Source organism: Callithrix jacchus, chromosome 9 (assembly GCF_049354715.1).
Source record: "Callithrix jacchus isolate 240 chromosome 9, calJac240_pri, whole genome shotgun sequence".
NCBI classification, from domain to species: domain Eukaryota; kingdom Metazoa; phylum Chordata; class Mammalia; order Primates; family Cebidae; genus Callithrix; species Callithrix jacchus.
Window position 1 is genome coordinate 8,338,257 of NC_133510.1, and position 17,593 is coordinate 8,355,849.

At 41.5% G+C, this 17,593-nt stretch overlaps 1 protein-coding gene and 1 pseudogene across 1 annotated transcript; one reads left to right on the top strand and one right to left on the bottom strand.

Moving 5' to 3' along the window:
- The first annotated feature begins 2,745 nt into the window (after positions 1-2,745).
- On the top strand, positions 2,746-3,931 carry LOC100896210 (proteasome maturation protein pseudogene; annotated as a pseudogene).
- A 2,913-nt stretch (positions 3,932-6,844) lies between these two features.
- Positions 6,845-16,644, bottom strand: PDE6H (phosphodiesterase 6H). The gene is made up of 4 exons (XM_017976583.4): positions 16,600-16,644; positions 11,523-11,697; positions 10,130-10,170; positions 6,845-7,972 (listed from the first exon to the last, which is right to left on the bottom strand). Exons 2-4 carry the CDS (start codon positions 11,654-11,656, stop codon positions 7,896-7,898), a joined length of 252 nt encoding a protein of 83 aa, XP_017832072.1. The 5' UTR covers positions 11,657-11,697; positions 16,600-16,644; the 3' UTR covers positions 6,845-7,895.
- Between the last annotated feature and the right edge of the window lie 949 nt (positions 16,645-17,593).

Consider the following 17,593-nt stretch of genomic DNA (forward strand, 5'->3'; position numbering starts at 1 on the left):
ATAATATAAGCGAAGGTTAAAAAGTAGGAAACAAATGGGAGAAACTATTTGTGCCACAAATAAAAGGCAAAGCAATACTTCCTTTTATACAGATGACAGTGGGGCAGGAGAGACCTTAGAGTTCAATACAAAGATTTGCTGTTTGTAGGAAAACAGACGAAGCCCTGACAAGAACATCACAGTGATGGTAAACAGTTCAAGAAACAGTTCAATCCCAGGCAGAATCAAAAGGTAATAATGTTATATAAGGACACGAGTTTTTGGGAAAATGTGCCTCAATTTTATCTGCTGTATTCATGATTACAAATTTTTCAGAGGTGAATGTGGCAATAGCCTTCAAAACCCTCTCCATCCTACCCTAGGAACTGGTCCTAGAGATAAACCTGTATGACTCTAACATAAATATGAAGTCATTTGAGAAAACATGTAAAAGTCTAAAAATATCCAATATATCCTTCTGTGAGAGACTGGATAAGTGAATTAGACTTCAATTATACAAATGAAACATATGCAGCTACTTAAAAAATGAGGTCTGACCGGGCGCGGTGGCTCAAGCCTGTAATCCCAGCACATTGGGAGGCCGAGGTGGGTGGATCACGAGGTCAAGAGATCGAGACCATCCTGGTCAACATGGTGAAACCCCGTCTCTACTAAAAATACAAAAAATTAGCTGGGCATGGTGGCGCGTGCCTGTAATCCCAGCTACTCAGGAGGCTGAGGCAGGAGAATTGCCTGAACCCGGGAGGCAGAGGTTGCGGTGAGCCGAGATCGCGCCATTGCACTCCAGCCTGGGTAACAAGAGCGAAACTCCGTCTCAATAAATAAATTAATTAATTAATTAATTTTAAAAATGAGGTCTATCAAAATGTACAGACATGGAGCAATCTTCAAGAAAACACAAGTCAAAAATAGTATCGAATCGCGAATATAGTGTGTTATTGCCGTGCAAAAAAAAGGACACATACAAGTGTGTCTATGCATAGAATGTCCCTGGTAGGATCCACAGAAAGCATGACCGAGAATGAGGGTGGGATGTAGGGCACTGAGTGGAAACAAAACTTACCTTGGACTGTGCTCACTTTTATACCCTTTTACTGCTTATCCTCTGTATGGATTACCTCTCCCTGGACAAGCAGTGCGACCGTTTTCATTGGTCAATGACGGGGAAGCTAGTTCAATTCAGAACTAGGTCTGTGGTTGAAAAGTCTAACAGAAATGGTTGTCCTCTAAGTGTTGAAGTGCTCATTTGTTGCAGCAGGTGGCAGTACAATGCACGATTTGACTTCATCACTGGGCCCTGGAGAAATGTGGAAAAGGGGGATTAAACAAGTACTCGGAAAATAAATGGAAACTGAGGCATTGTGCTTTAGGCCTTCGGGTCTAAAGGGACCAGTTGAAATATTCTAGATTTGTTCTTGCTTTTTGGAGTTTTATGCTGAAAGGAAACTTGGAGATCATTATATCCAAGAACCTGGTTTATTCTCAAATATTTGAGGCCAAAGGAGAAAAGTGAATTAGCTGATTATCTAGCAGGTACTTTGTATCTAGCAGGTACTTTGTATCTAGCAGGTACTTTGTATCTAGCAGGCACTTTGTGGCAGATCCAGGCAGAACCCAGGCCTCTCAATTGTTTTTGCCAAAACAAAAAGATAGTGTGACTGACGTTGCCAATTAACTGGATTCTTGCTTTTAAATTTCAGTTTTCATCCATTTGACTCTGCCCTTATATTGCAGAAAGCATCATGCTAGTTTCTATATATCCGCAATTTTGTGGCCTGTATAAGCCTTTCCCTGTAGCCATTTATGAAACATAGCTCCTTTCCTACTTTCCCCTTTAAAACAGTTCAGTGCCTCATGTGCGTGGTTCTCATTATATTAGCTTTATGGTGCTCAGTCTTGTGGGATCATTTTTTCTCTTGTGCTAAATATTGGTCTAATTGATTATTCCTCTGTGCGTGTGATTTCCTCCACTTCTCTAGTTGTTGAGAAACTACTCCCCCTTTGTTTTATAACATTGTTTATGGAGATTTTTGCTTTCTCACAGCACAGGTCAATTGCACAGTGGCAATTGTTAGGACCACTGTGCATATTCAGCTAGGGTCGAGGCTCACGAGGAAAGTTTTCTCTTTATGCACTGCTTTTTCTGTCTTACTTTAGTGTGACTGAGGTTTGTGGAGAGTGGGGGTCAGTGTCTAGCTCACTGGCACCATTAATCTCAACTTCTACCCAATGCTGAAACAATCAGGAAGAAGGTGGGGGAATAGCCGGCTCCTGCCTCCACCTGCCTCTCACCCTCTCTGGTTTCTTCCTACTCCAGTTAAATGAGGCAGCAGAGGCCAGGGAGCGTGACACAGGCTACAGAGGGAGGGTGGCTTGGTGAGGCAGTGGCCATAACTGTGGTGTTTGTCCAGCCTTATTGGAATTGCTTCAGTCCAACCCTTGCCTCCTGAGCTCTCTGACATCCTCTGGGTTAGGTCTAGAGGAGTGAGGCACATCTGTCTCATCAGCCCACAAAACCATGTGAGAGTCAGAACACATACTTGTTAGCCTCTGTTCTCACAAATATTCCATGTGTTATTGGGGGCAAGAGAATGGGTTAAGTTGGTCACCAGGTCACTGGGTGATAACAAGTTAAGAATTAGCTAATTCTTCATGTGTAAAATGTAGGCTTGGATTACATCAGAGTTTTTGAACTGGCACAAATATAAGAATCACCTAGAGCCTTTATTTAAAAATGTAGATTCCGAGCAGAGCTGCTGAAGATGAATGCCAGAGGACTTGGATCTGAGCTAAAGGACAGTATTCCAGGTACAGAGCTTTCAGCAAGTGGACCTTTTGAAAGTCATGATCTTCTTCGGAAGGGTTTTTCTTGTGTGAAAAATGAACTTTTGCCTAGTCATCCTCTCGAATTATCAGAAAAAAAATTTCCAGCTCAACCAAGATAAAATGAATTTTTCCACTCTGAGAAACATTCAGGGTCTGTTTGCTCCACTAAAATTACAGATGGAATTCAAGGCAGTGCAGCAGGTTCAGCATCTTCCATTTCTTCCAAGCTCAAATCTTTCACTGGATATTTTGAGGGGTAATGATGAGACTATTGGATTTGAGGATATTCTCAATGATCCATCACAAAGCGAAGTCATGGGAGAGCCACACTTGATGGTGGAATATAAACTGGGTTTACTATAATAGTGTGCTGTTCACGGAAGCTGACGGCTGCATCTTATTTAGAGTCATCTTTTTATTGTAATTTGATGTACACGACATTAAAAGTACTGACATCTGTGAAGTTCTGCTCAAGTAGTATCAGTGATTATTTAAAATTTTGGGAGTCTTTGGTTTACAGCCATGTGACAATTAAAAGCACTAAAGGGAGATCATGTTAAAGCTCTTAATTTGTATTAAAACAATACTCTGTGTCTTCAAAAGAAATTGCTGCTTATGAATATTATAAAACGATCTACGGGTGTCAATTCAACCTGTTTTCTGTAAACTTTTGAATAAGCATTATAAGCATTTGAGTCTATAAACTTTATAGTAGCATCTTTCAGAAGAAACATTTTTAACTGATTTCAGTGGCAACACTTCAAATTGAGTACACTATGAGATATATCAGTATCGTCCATTGACACTCATAGGAATAATATTTACCGTATCAGTGCTATCTTAGGATTATAGCTATTCTTTGATTCTTTCACGTTGAAAAGTAGAAGTTCCAAGGTCTTGATTTTGGTCTGGTCTTTAAGTGAAAAAGCAACCAGTAAATGTAAGTTAAACTTTTACTTCATAGACTTAATATGTAATTAATATATTACCAGGCAACACTGTTAAAGAAAAGTAAAACGCATTTTTTCTTGTTCTTAATTTGTATATTATAAGATGCCATAGAGTATTCTTTATGAACTTGGTGTATAAAAATTTTATATTTTTAGAACATTAGTGAATGGGTCCTCTTTTACAAATAAAAATATGTTTTGATTAAAAGAAAATAAAAATTAAAAAAAATGTAGATTCCAATCTCTCTCCCTTGGAAATTCTTATTCAGAAAATCTGGAGTGAGGCCCAAATTTTGCGTGCTTTTAACAAGAGACCCTCAGGGCCAGGCGCGGTGGCTCACGCCTGTAATCCCTGCACTTTGGGAGGCTGATGCGGGTGGATCACTAGGTCAAGAGATCCAGACCATCCTGGTCAACATGGTGAAACCCCGTCTCTGCTAAAAATACAAAAAATTAGCTGGGCGTGGTGGCGCGTGCCTGTAATCCCAGCTACTCGGGAGGCTGAGGCAGGAGAATTGCCTGAACCCAGGAGGCGGAGGTTGCAGTGAGCCGAGATCGCCCATTGCACTCCAGCCTGGGTAACAAGAGCAAAACTCCGTCTCAAAAAAAAAAAAAGCGAGAGACCCCCCAATGTTTCTTATTATCAGAAGTGTCTGAAGATTTATTAAAATTCCCCAAACCCTTAAACTCTACGATAAATTGCTTCGGCCATTGTTCTCTTCTGCCTGCTGTGTCGCTCCTATTTGACAGTGCCCTTCCTCCACTCAGCGTTTCGCATCAGAATCACTTGTGTAGGCTTTAAACACATGCCTGCTATTTCCCAACTCCAGCTAAAATTCACTGGCTGACAAACAGCATCTGCTCTTCAATACTGCCGCTATAATGGATTTTTTTTGGCCTCTTAGCATCCACTCTCCAACCCGCTCCACCTGCTCTTTGCTGAAGAAGGCAAACTTTAAAATTTTTGATTTAATTTTATTTTAAGTTCCGGGATACACGAGCAGGATGTGCAGGTTTGTTACACAGGTAAACGTGTACCATTGTGGGTTCTTTTTTTGTTTTTGTTTTTGTTTTTGTTTTTGTTTTTTGAGACGGAGTTTCGCTCTTGTTGCCCAGGCTGGAGTGCAATGGCGCAATCTCGGCTCACCGCAACCTCCGCCTCCTGGGTTCAGGCAATTCTCCTGCCTCAGCCTCCTGAGTAGCTGGGATTACAGGCACGTGCCACCATGCCCAGCTAAGTTTTTGTATTTTTAGTAGAGACGGGGTTTCACCATGTTGACCAGGATGGTCTTGATCTCTTGACCTAGTGATCCACCCGCCTCAGCCTCCCAAAGTGCTGGGATTAGAGGCTTGAGCCACCATGCCCAGCCCCATTGTGGTTTGCTGCACCCATCAACCCATCACCTAGGTACTAAGCCCCAAATTCATTAGCTGTGTATCCTGTTGCTCTCTCTCCCCCCACTCCTCTTACAGGCCCCAGTGTGATTTGTTCCCTGTGTCCATGTGTTACTGGAGCAGGTGAACTTCAATGACGCATTAAAGAGATTCTTTGCCCTCTGACTTCCAGTTGGGTTTAGCCAATGGGAGGCATCAACAAGGGAGTAGAGAATGGGAGAAGAACAACGTTGGAAGGAGGAACGACCCCTTCACCTCCTGATGACTTACCGGATCACTGTGTGTTACCTATGTCCCTCTGCTACATCCCGCAGCCTTGTCAAGGGCCCCTCCTTCATTATTTGAGCTGATATTTCATGGTTGCCTCAGGCCCAGGTTTGGCAATGGCTCCCGTGCTGTTTCTAGTCCCAAGTTACTGTACTAGCCTTTGTAGATTGCCACTCACTTTCCCAAGCCTGTGTAAATAGTCCCTTTGTTAAACCTTTCCTTAATTACCCCACTTGGGGTTGTCATCGCTTTGCTTTCAGGACTCAGATGAGAACAATGATTTACTTTATCTCTTTCATATGTGTTGTCCATACATTGAGGAGTTTATTTCTTATTTAAAATAATAGAATGATAGGAATAGTAATGATAGGATTCTAGATATTGGAAGGGCTTTCAATTATGTCTACCCAGCTTACCCCCAAATGCTGGACCCTGGCATGAAAAAACTCTGCTTCTTTCTGCTTCACCATTACTGTTTAAACAAGATCTGGTGCATTCAGGTTGTTACAGCTCTGGACCATCACAACTTTTCAAATATTTGCTGGTGATGAACGTTTTCTTCTTTCAGCTAAATGTTATCAGTTCCTTCAACAATTCCTCATGTAGCATAGTTTCTAGATTCTTCTTTATTTAGCCGTTGGATATGTTTCTTTGAGCGCATTCTGTTTCGTCAACGTCATTGCTTCGTTTTTAAAGAAATATTTGCAAAGTAAGCCAAATGTGAACAGGGTCTCACCCAGCTGGAGAAGAAGCCAGTCTTCCCTGACTGGGATAAACTGAAGACACCGGCTGTCAAAGGGAGCAGCTGACTTGAAGGACAAGGATTAGCTTTGGAAGGAGACAAAATACGTGCCTGGGTGGAGGCAGGAATTCCTGCTGAAGGAGGAAGCACACATTTCCACTGGGCCTCTTCACATGTCATGGTTCCACTTTTGAATCTAGACCTCACTTTTTCTTTTGTACTTCTAATTTTCTGGCCAGAAAACGACTTGATCATTCGTGTGAAATGATTAACACAGACCCTGTAGCAGCCACAAGTCTTTGCGTGCTGCGCTCCCCTAAGACCACAAAGTCACAGAATTTATCACTACCAAGAACCTTAGATTATCTGATTCAGGTAAACCTGGAGGCACAAAGGGTGAGCTCTTTTCCAAAAATTACATAGCAATTGACTGGTAGAGACAGGATTAGAACCTGAATCTCTTGCTTCTGTATCATCCTGTCTCTCTCTTTGGTTAATTTACTCCATTCTTTTACCTCAGATTTCAAAACTGAAATGAAGAAATTCATACTGTTAGTTCCAAAGCATCCAAGTCACACAGAGGCAGCATCTGAGTTGCACAATTGCCTTGAAAGTATTGGGGAAAGGTCGGTATGAGCACATCACATTGACACAACCTCAGAGGTGAAGCAAACCATCATTTTATTTAGAGGGTCAACTGCCTATCATTTGCATATGAGTCTAAACCTTATAAGATATCAATATTTTCAATTTGACAGTTTAAAGGTGATTTACTACAGACATATGCAAAGCACTCAATTGTGTGTAACTCCTGTGACTCCCATTTTAAGCCATTGGACGAAATAATTTCATTATGGAAATGCTGTGGAAGGAAACTTTCCTAACCAGAGTATCGAAAAGAAGGCTCACATTGTCAGAATTCTGAGTTTAAATCTCCAGTTCCTCACCAACTTAGAACCGTACAATGTAGAGCTGCACGAGACTGCTGGAATAACCCAGCTCAATAAAATGTAGACCCAGAAAGTATACAGTTTACAAACCTAAGCATTCACATCTTAATTCTATGCTGTTTTGCAAGCCTTGCACTCATTTCCTGGATGGCTGTGCTTTCTTTGTTTAACTGGTGCTCAGAACACGGCATCAGATATTTCCATGTAGCATTTAATACGACTTCACCGCCATGCAAGGTAAATATCTCCTTTGGTAAGTAAGAGAAGGGGAGTGACACGAATGTTGTCTTAAGGGGAGAAATGCCAAATGTGGGTGAAGGGGAGAAGCAAAGCAAAGCACACTACCATGTGCGTACCTACGCAACTGTCTTGCACGCTCTGCTCATGTACCCCAAAACCTAAAATCCAATAAAAAATTAAAAAAAAAAGTCTGCTATTAATCGTAATTGACGCCTAGCAAAAATAGATTTAAAGGACTTACACATAAACAAAATGTAGAGAAATACTGATGACTTCTAACAAGCTGGTAGGAAAAGGTGGTCAAGTTTGAAATGCATCCACTATTTTGAGCTGTACTCCAAGAGAGATTCTGACAGAAAGAGAACTCTTAGTAGTAACTGATCGGAAATGACCTTGAAAGTCAAAGAAACCACTTCCAATCAGCTGAATTTCAAGACTCTGGCAGATCAACAGGGCAAAATCAACAGGGCAGGCGCAACCAAAATTACAGCAGATGTCGTTGAGAGTGGCCGAACCTCTGGCACCTCAAATAATCCCAAACTGAGCGAGCTCATGCAACTCCAGGTGGCTGAATGCCTCCCACGGGCAAATCACTGTGATATCTGCAAGAGATGGAAGAAGAGCATGTAAGCCAACCTCTCCCCAAAGAGAGCCTCTTCACAGAACGTTGCCCTTCAGGCAGACACACTTCACTCCTCTCTCCTGCTCACTGTCCCCTGACTGGGAAGTCACCTACAATGGCCCTGCAGCCCAGGAAGGATCAGACCACTTGCTTAATTGTTGTGCCAGGCATCTCTATTGGTTTCATTCTGCTTCCTCTTTGGGGAGGTGATCCACAGCTTTTGAGTGAGGGTTTCCCTGTGGGGTACAGCCCACTGATCACACAGAGTCTCCCCCAAGCACAACCACTAAGGAGGAAGCAGAAGTGGAATTCTAGTCAGGCCAAGGGTTAAAATGAACAAGAGGAGTGCTTTAAATCCCCATGGTCTAGGTATTCAGTCTTCCCTACCAATCTAGATCAGTCCCTTCTCTACTTGTTCGTCTGCTCCTTTATATGTTGAGTTGCCTATACACAATCACATATTGAGAAATAATCGCAAGGCATCTTTTAGTCTAGCTTCTTGTTTTAGGCAATAAGATACTACTACCCCTGAGTTACAGAGAAGCTTGCTGACACCCAGAGAGATGGAATAATTAGCAAAACCCACAGAGTTGTAGAGATAAACGACTAGAACGAGGTCTCTGCTCCGTATAAACCTCTTTACATTATTCCAAATGCACTGTCAGAGTCAAGCGTATCTTCCAGGTCCCAAAGCAAATTGGCTGGTCTTGTATGCACCTTGCCAAAATATGAAAGCAGTTAGTCTAGGAGACTAGCAAATATACTATTAATGCGGCTGGAAAATTCATTCGAGATGCCAGGAGTGGGATTAGGCTGCAGGAAGAGACACTGAGGATTACCTGGGAAGGACACTGATTACTGCAAGTGCTGCTGTTTATCAAAGCCGTGTTGGATGATTTCAAAATATGTCCACACAAAAGCCTGTACATAAATATTTAGGGCCATTTTATTCATTCTTGCCAGAGCTTGGAAGCAACCAATATACCCTCCAATAGGATAAAGAACGGTGTACATCTCTACAATGAAGTATCATTCAGTGATTTAGAAAACTGAGCTCTCGAGCCATATAAAAACATGAAGAAACCTTAAATGAATATTGCTAAATGAAATAAGCTAGTCCAGAAAAGCTATACACTGTATGATTCTAACTATATGAGATTCTAGAAAAGGCAACACTATAGAGACAGCAAAAGGGTTAATGAATGTCAGCGGTTTTGAGAGAGAGAAGGATGACTAGGTGGAGCATCGGGCAGCGAAACTATTCCGTATAATATGGTATGTACTATATTAAGTATTATAATGGTGGGTACATGGTATGACGCATTCATCAAAACCCTTAGAACTTTACAACACAAAGGATAAACCCTAATATAAGCTATGCACTTATTAATATACTGCATCAATATTGGCTCATCAAATATAGTCACACTAATATAAGATGTTAGTAATAGAGGCAACTGTGTAAAAGGGGAGGGAGGTGGCAGAGAAGACATACAGGAACTCTGTACTTTCTGCTTAATATTTTGGAAAATAAACTTCTCCAAAAAATAAAGTCTATTAATGTTTTTTAAAAATACACAGTAATTGCATTCATTGTATAATAAAAGGACATGGTAACTAGTTTTAAAAACTATATTGCAGGCATTCAGTGTGTGAGCTCCTCCTCTGGATGCTAGAGGATGTGTAAGAAGAAGTTGGTAAGGAAGTGGTCTGCGCGGTAGAGTGGAGAGATGTCCAGACCTCACCCTTATTTCCAATAGTTCACCCTGTAGCCACAGACAAAAGATTGTCAGTTCCTCTATGTCCCAGATTTCTCTCCTGAAAAATGAAGTTGGGCTAGATGAATTATGACATGCTCTCTACCATAAAAGCCTGTAATTCATCATTAGATGCCCTCAAAGACTGTTTAACAAAACAAGAGGATTTATGATACTTTGGTATTTCTTTTAGTGTTTTTGTATCTGAGCACACATGTACTTATTTACAAGGGTAAATTAAATCCCCACATTTTTATGTCCTCACAGATCTTCTGCCTTCGGTATTTCTCATAGTTTTCAACTCCTCCTTGAGGCTTGAAGCGTATAAAAAGGCAGAACTCCTAGTGCCAAGTTCTCACTTAACTCAGCAGACGGCTTACCTGTTCCGAGCCCCTCCATTCCTGGAATGTCATCTCCAAATCTGTGGAGAAAATAAAGAGGAAATTAGCTGAGATTAGGGCAAAAGAATTTTGGGGTTACTCGCACGTAGAGTTTCTGGATTCAAGGGGGAAGAAGGAGATGGATGTTTAAGTGTTTGTGTTTGAGAGACTCCTTTCGTTTGCATGAACTGGACCAAAGAAAATGTCACTCAGGCAGTTTTGGTGTATCCCAGGGGAGAGGTCTTTCTCTCCTGCAGGAACTCAACCTAAAACAATTAAGAGTCAGAAAAAAATAATCAACTTAATGAAGTTTCACTTTTTGTAATAAAAACTGAAATGAGAAAGCAATATGAAAGAAAATAAAAATGATGAATTCATCTACTTGTTTACTTGTTCAAAATCATTAACTATGTCTACTATATACTAGACATTTTATGAGGCACAGAGAGTTAAGAAAAAAACAGACAAAATTCCTGAGGGGTCTTAGTCTCAGAAAATAGATACAAATAAATAAATATAAGATAATGTAAGTTAAGAGAGCTGAAGGTACAAAATGCAAACATGAAAGTAATGATAAAGTTTGTTAAAGAGAGTCAATGGGCCAGGCACTGTGGCTCATGCCTGTTATTCCAGCGCTTTGGGAGGCCAAAGCGGGCGGATTCACCTGAGCTCAAGAGTTTGTGACCAGCCTGGCCAACATAGTGAAAGCCCATCTCTACTAAAAATACAAAAAATTAGCTGGGTGTGTTGGCGGGCACCTGTAATCCCAGCTATTTGGGAGGCTGAGGCAGGGAAAATTGTTTGAATCCAGGAGGCGGAGGTTGCAATGAGCCAAAATGGCATCACTATACTCCAGCCTGGGCGACAGAGCAAGACTCCATCTCAAAAAAGAAAAAAAAAAAATAGAGAGAGAGAGAGAGTCAGTGGTAGCTTCAAAAAGAAATTAGCATATGAGTTGTGTGTGTTGAAAAATGAATAGGATGTTGCCAAGGAGACGAAGAGGAAAATGAAGAAGAGAGGATATAAACTAGGCAGACGTAAACATAAGCTGTATCTTCTGGGACGATCAGTGGTTCAGTGTTACAGACTAAAGCAGAGGTTATGTCAGTAAAGAGGAGTGCTCGTAAGAGGCCTGGAAGGCTGTCCAAGTTTACTGTAGCAAAAGCCTCCATTTACCGTGTTAGTTTCTGCCACAAACCTGGAAGTTGAGAAGGAAAGAATTCCAGGGATAAAGACACAACTCATCAAAGATCGAATTCCAGAGGAAAAGAGAGGATGGGGTGGACATTTTTGTAAGGCTGTTTAATATCGTGAGCACGAGTTTCTCAAAACAAAAGCCATCATGTGGGGAAAAGAAAGGAACAGAAAGGTTTTCTTTTCATTTTGTTCTTACCCTTTCACACCTTTCTTTGGAGGTTTACTCTTGAATTGGCGAGTCTGCCTCTGCTTGAACTTGGGGGGGCCTTTGCGTGGGGTGGTAGGACCCTGGTTTGAAGCTGGAGCAGCCAGAACAGTGTTGTCACTCATTTTAACAGCCCCTGGGCACCTGATGTTTCCCTTTCAGCCTCCTTAGACAACGAGAGAGAGAAAAAAAAGATCCTTCAAGTCATGGAGACCACTGGTTATTAGATCTTTATTTTAGGCTGGAGAAGAAAAATAGTTCAATAAGAAACCTCAGTATTTTGTGTTGACGCAAAAGAGAAGTTATCATCTTCTCAAAGGATCTTTTGAAAAACAGCGTATAAATCCATGCAGGCACCCAATGTAATGGAGTGTAAACTTACACAATCTATTGGTTGCGTAAATGGACAATAGGTTTTAAAATTTAAAAATCTAAGTAAATATGCTGTTCCAATGGATCTACCACTGAAAAAAATTAAAAATTAAGTTAAAGCTTCACATTGGGCATAAAAAATTAAAATGAAAATCAAAAAATAAATAAATAAAATAGAGCAGCCACGAGCGTTCCATGTGGATTGACTGTGATGCTGTATCTCCCTGTGACTGCCAGTTCCACCAGTTATAAAGAGAGGCGAATACACTCAGTGGTCTCTGTAGCCTTATAGCACCTGCAATCTCTTTAAGCTTTTCATATTCCTCCATCCAGCTGTAAAATAACCTGGCTCCAAATGTTGCTTCAGTATTTTTCATGGCCTATGTTTTATAGTCCTTAAAGTCCTTATAGTCTAAGATAGGATTATTTTGTTTAATTCTCGTGTGAACCAGAAAGTTTTCTCTTAGTTCTGGGAGATGACAATGTCGTCAGAGGACCCCTGAAGCAGGGATACCAACACCCATGAACGTATTCAATATGTCTTAATACACAAGCACCTGGAGAAGGTAATGCAGGAGGACTGAGTAATACATTTGTGCGTTTCAACTCTACCTCCAGACGTAAGATTCTTCAGCCCCCTTTTTCACAAATCTCTGATGCTTTCTTCTATCTATACATAGGACCTATTCGATATGGTTTCTCAGACTTTTTATTCAGCTACAGAAATGCACATTGCTATTCTTCAAATACAAATCAAAGAAAATTATTGAGAAAGATAAATTTTAAACATCATGCCATTTTGGATGACATTATTTTCTTTCATAAGAGTTAACAACACTTGCTCTTGGAAAGATCCTGAGAGTCCCGAAGAACTCCAAATTGCTTTCGCCTCTTACCCTGAGCCAATCTCTTCCATAAAATCTAGTGCATGGGTGACCTGTCTGCAGAGGATTCCTTATTTTACCCATTACAGATTGATGCTAATATTCTTTTTTTTTTCTTTTAAGAGAGACAAGTTCTTGCCCTTCTATGCAGGCTGTAGTGAAGTGGTACCATTGCAATCATAGCTCACTATAGCCTCAGACTCCCAGGCTTAAGTGATCCTCCCACCTCAGTCTCCCAAAGTGCTAGGTCTGACCCACCACAGCAGCCTGTGCTAATATTGTTCACTGCAAACCTCCCTGACTGTCTTTGGCTCATGCTAACAATGACTCTCCTTACTGGCCACACTGCATATCCCTTAAGCTTTATATTCTATAACTTCAAGTTCATACTGCTTTCTTATTTCTTTCAAAATTGAGCTGCAATTAGTATCCTCACCTCCAATATTTTTTTCTTATTTAAATTCTGATTATTATTAAATTATTCTCCTTGCCAGTACCAGGAATGGAGAGACTGGCCGGAACCTGGACCACCCGCCCATGCTGTGATCCCTGCCTTTATCCCCTACTAGAATCGTTTCATGAGGCTGCCTTTCCAGTCCCAGAGACTACAGCAGTGCCAGGGCCTGGTATATAGTGACCATGCCATATATATTATATTTGTCAAATGATTTAATAAGTTAATTTAGAAATTGAACAAACACCCTAAACCTTCATGAGATCCTGACTTTCTGATGTCTCCATCAGACCACGGAGAAGTCATCAGCTTTCAGGCTTTAGGAAATGCACTGCCAGTGCCTCTACTCACGAAACTCAGTTCCCATTCTGTGGGCCATCTCCAGCCCTGGTCCACAGGCAAACTTTCTGCCTCTCCTAAGTGTGGTTGGGACCCTGGGAATCGCTGTTGAGCAGCCAAGATCAGTGCTGTGCTCAGAGTGGACAGCAGTAACTGACACATCCCAGCCCTGACAACGTCACAGAAGGCAGTCAGAGAATTTCTCTCAGATGAAGATTTTTTAACTGTTCAGGATTTTCAAGATAGGAGAAATCACAAACTTTCTTTTCTCTCATCTGAGGAACTATTAGGGTTAGAATTGCCAGATTGAGCAAAAAGAAAAAAAGGAAGAAAGAGAAGAAAAAGAAAGAAAGAAAAGAAAGAAAGAAAGAAAGAAAGAAAGAAAGAAAGAAGACATCCAGTTCCATTTGAATTTCAAAGAAATAATTTGTTTAGTAAATTATATCTCAGCTATTTCATGGTACATATTTATACTTTAAAAAATCATTTTTTTCAGGAATTCAAATTTAACTGGCATCCTCCATTTTATCTGGCAGCCCTAATAAGATCCAATTATATTGGATACAGAGTTTTCTCATGTAAGGGCCTAAAGTGGCCCTAACTGGTTAACTTGCTCTTTGGCGGTAACCCCGTATAGAGTATACTCTTTAGACTCAAACTGATGTAGTTTTAGTTTCCCACTCCACAGAAATGGCTACGTGACTTAGGATAAGTTTCACAATCCTCTGTGGGTCTTATTTCATCTGTAAAATGAATCAAAGAATACCTTTGTTTTACTGTTACGGGAAAATTTTAAGAAGACAGTACAAGTAGACTGGCACTAAGTGTTCAGAAACAACAAATATATGCTAGACCTTCCGAGAGAAAAGAAAGCCACACAGACAAATCTGTGGTATGACACTTGTTCACCTGGACTCTGCCCCTCTTTCCTCTGGGCCAGCTGCGGAAGAGCCCTTGCCATGCACCAGAGGGGCAATTGTCATCCACACTTGCTGGCTAATCCTCTGCTTCCTTCAAATGCCCCAACTGTTAACTTATTTCTGGTCTTAAAATTCTGTCTGAAGAAGCCTTCCTTGAATCCCTTTGACACACCTAACAGCAACCCCAAAGAATTTAAAAACCACACGTGACATCCATATTCCCCTGATGATACATCCCCTCTTTTCTTTCAAGTTTCTTCTGCATGTTTACATAATGTTGAAGTTACCCCTTCGGGCTTAGACAGTGCTCACGTCTAAGTCTGATGCCTTATATGAGAGAATCCTCCTCAGAAAGAGTTACATAACAGTTACAAAGTTAATCCCTTGATCCTAATGGTGCTCAGGATTTGCACTAGGTAACCAGAGCAGTCGGCTAATCCCTATGCAGTTTCTGTCATAGATTTACCCTCCAATTCCCTCTGCAAAACCTTGAGGAAGGGTAGAACAACCATGACCTTTTCGTGCATTGGAAGCCAGTCCTGTTGCCCATAAGCACCACTGAACACTAACCTCATCCTGACCACACTTTTCTAGAAATTCCAAGGGCACCTGGAGCTGAATAATCCTAAATGTATTATCAGACATTACTCTAGCTGAAAGAAGTTTCACATTTTTTCCTCCAAAATAGTCGAGCAACTTATTCCGTGGCAAGGTAGAACATTTTACTGTTTTTAAAGCAATGCTAGTCCGTCCCCTTTTGAAGATTACAGACTGTTTACCTGCAGAATAAGTGGATGCAGCAAAGTAATATTTCAAGGCATACTTTTGTAGGGGACTGGGGTTAGGGTCAACTTAGCAGAGTTAAAGACCGGTATAAAGCAGCAAATCAGGGCCAGGTGCGGTGGCTCATGCCTGTAATCCCAGCACTTTGGGAGGCTGAGGCGGGTGGATCCCGAGGTCAAGAGATCGAGACCATCCTGGTCAACATGGTGAAACCCCGTCTCTACTAAAAATACAAAAAATTAGCTGGGCATGGTGGCGCGTGCCTGTAATCCCAGCTACTCAGGAGGCTGAGGCAGGAGAATTGCCTGAACCCAGGAGGCGGAGGTTGCAGTGAGCCGAGATCGCGCCATTGCACTCCAGCCTGGGTAACAAGAGCAAAACTCTGTCTCAAAAAAATAAAAGGCAGCAAATCATCTTCTGTTGCTTTATACAGCAAAGGCCAGCTGTATACAATGGCAGGGGATGATCCTTCATAAATTCCAAGTAAAGAAAAGCAGTTTTAGAAGATCCCTGAGGCAGCCTCTCTGATGCGGCTGTTATCACTTTAAATTTCCAGTTCTGTTCTTCTCGGCAAAGATATAGACAGATAGACAAGTCCATTGTTGGTGGACTGAGAAAGAGGCTGGAGGGAGCTAGGAAGGGAAGTACCGCCGGGGTTGAGCCAATAAATATCACCCAGGGTCCTGCTGAGGCAGAGAAAATCACTAATTTGAAAAGCAAAGCAAGACCCAAACCAAAGTCATTAAAAAAAAAATTACCGACAATCCAGCCAGCACCCTGCTTCAGAACAGAACAAACAAACACTTTGACCTCAAAGGGAGGCGGCTCAGCCACCTGCACTGCCCTGCGGTCATTGTCAGGCTCACTCTCAGTGCCCCTTCTCTTTTCCCTAACACTTACACTAGCCCACTGGTGCCTGGGCCAAGTTTGCAAGCACATCCTGGGAGTAAAGAACTGTTTTCTCTGTGGTTATTTAGTGCCACAGACTCCTCCTTCGTCATAAACTGTTTACTATGAAGCTGCAAACAGGGAGGGTCACTACTGGCTCCTTGCAAATGAATTCAGCAATCAAGCTTTGCAGTGACCTTGTAATAATCAAGTTTTGCTTATTTGCTTGTCCCTTGGCATAACAAGAAGGTCTGAGTGTATCTCCTTCCTGTTCTTTCCTGTTTTCAGCCCCAGCCTCAGCTCAGGCCCAAAGGTCCAACACGTTTTCTTCTCCCTTTTTTTTTTTTTTTTTTTTGAAGCCTGATGAACCCCCCAAACCCCTTCAATTGTATCCTGTGCAAATTCACCAGAAGTTCAGAAATACTCACAGAGCTGAATGGTGTGCCTGTCAGCTGCCCAGCTGCCTTCTTCGCAAAAGACAAAAGGATCTTTGCATCCTGATTTATCTCTCTGTAATACCCTCATGCTGCCCTAATCTCACCGTCATAAGCTCAGAACAACAACCCAGGTGCAAAGAAGTCAGGAGAGCATGGGGTGAGGCTGGGATAGGCTTAGGAGTTCTCTGATAATTAGAGGCCCTTTCAAAACTGAGTTGGGCTCCCTCCAGTCACTAAACAAGTATTGTATTCACAGACACACAAAAAGTGTTGCTATCCAAGGGTAAATTTCAGTTTGTGATTTAATATCTTCTGTCTTTTTTTATTCTCACCTTTAGTTTTTGCTACCCCCATTTCTTCCCTTTCCCTGATGAACACACACCTATGCACACAATCACACATACCCATATGTACAGTGACAGAATTCTTACGGGACTCTAGAGAATAAGAGAGAAGAGGGGGAGCCACAGTGTCCCCTGCTATAGTGGGGACATTGAACATGTGGGCAGTGACACTGGGAAATACATGGTGTCTCTCCCTAACCGGCATTGTGTGTATTTCCTCAGAGAGACGGAACTTTAGGGTTAAAAATTGTATCAAATTCAGTGACATCTGACAGAGAAAGGGCCCAAATGGCAGCTAGGAATTGTTAACTGAGGACATTTATTTGAGAATCGATTGCTGGGTCTGCCATACCTAAATGTTTCAGGCTGTAGGGTCTAGGGTACAATCCAATTTACTGAGATCCTCGACTCAGTCTCCCCATTATATTGATCCACTAGTATTAATTAGTATAGCACTTTACACCATTTCAAATAGAGCTCAACCCATATGCTAGTTATCATTAAGCTCTTTTGACAAATTTATCATAGAAAGATTAAGTGACTTATTCAAGGCCAAAAATAAAATTAATGATGGAGCCAGGAACAGGGCCCAAATCTGAGAACAATTGTCTTTGTACTATACTACATCAAAGCAGACGTGG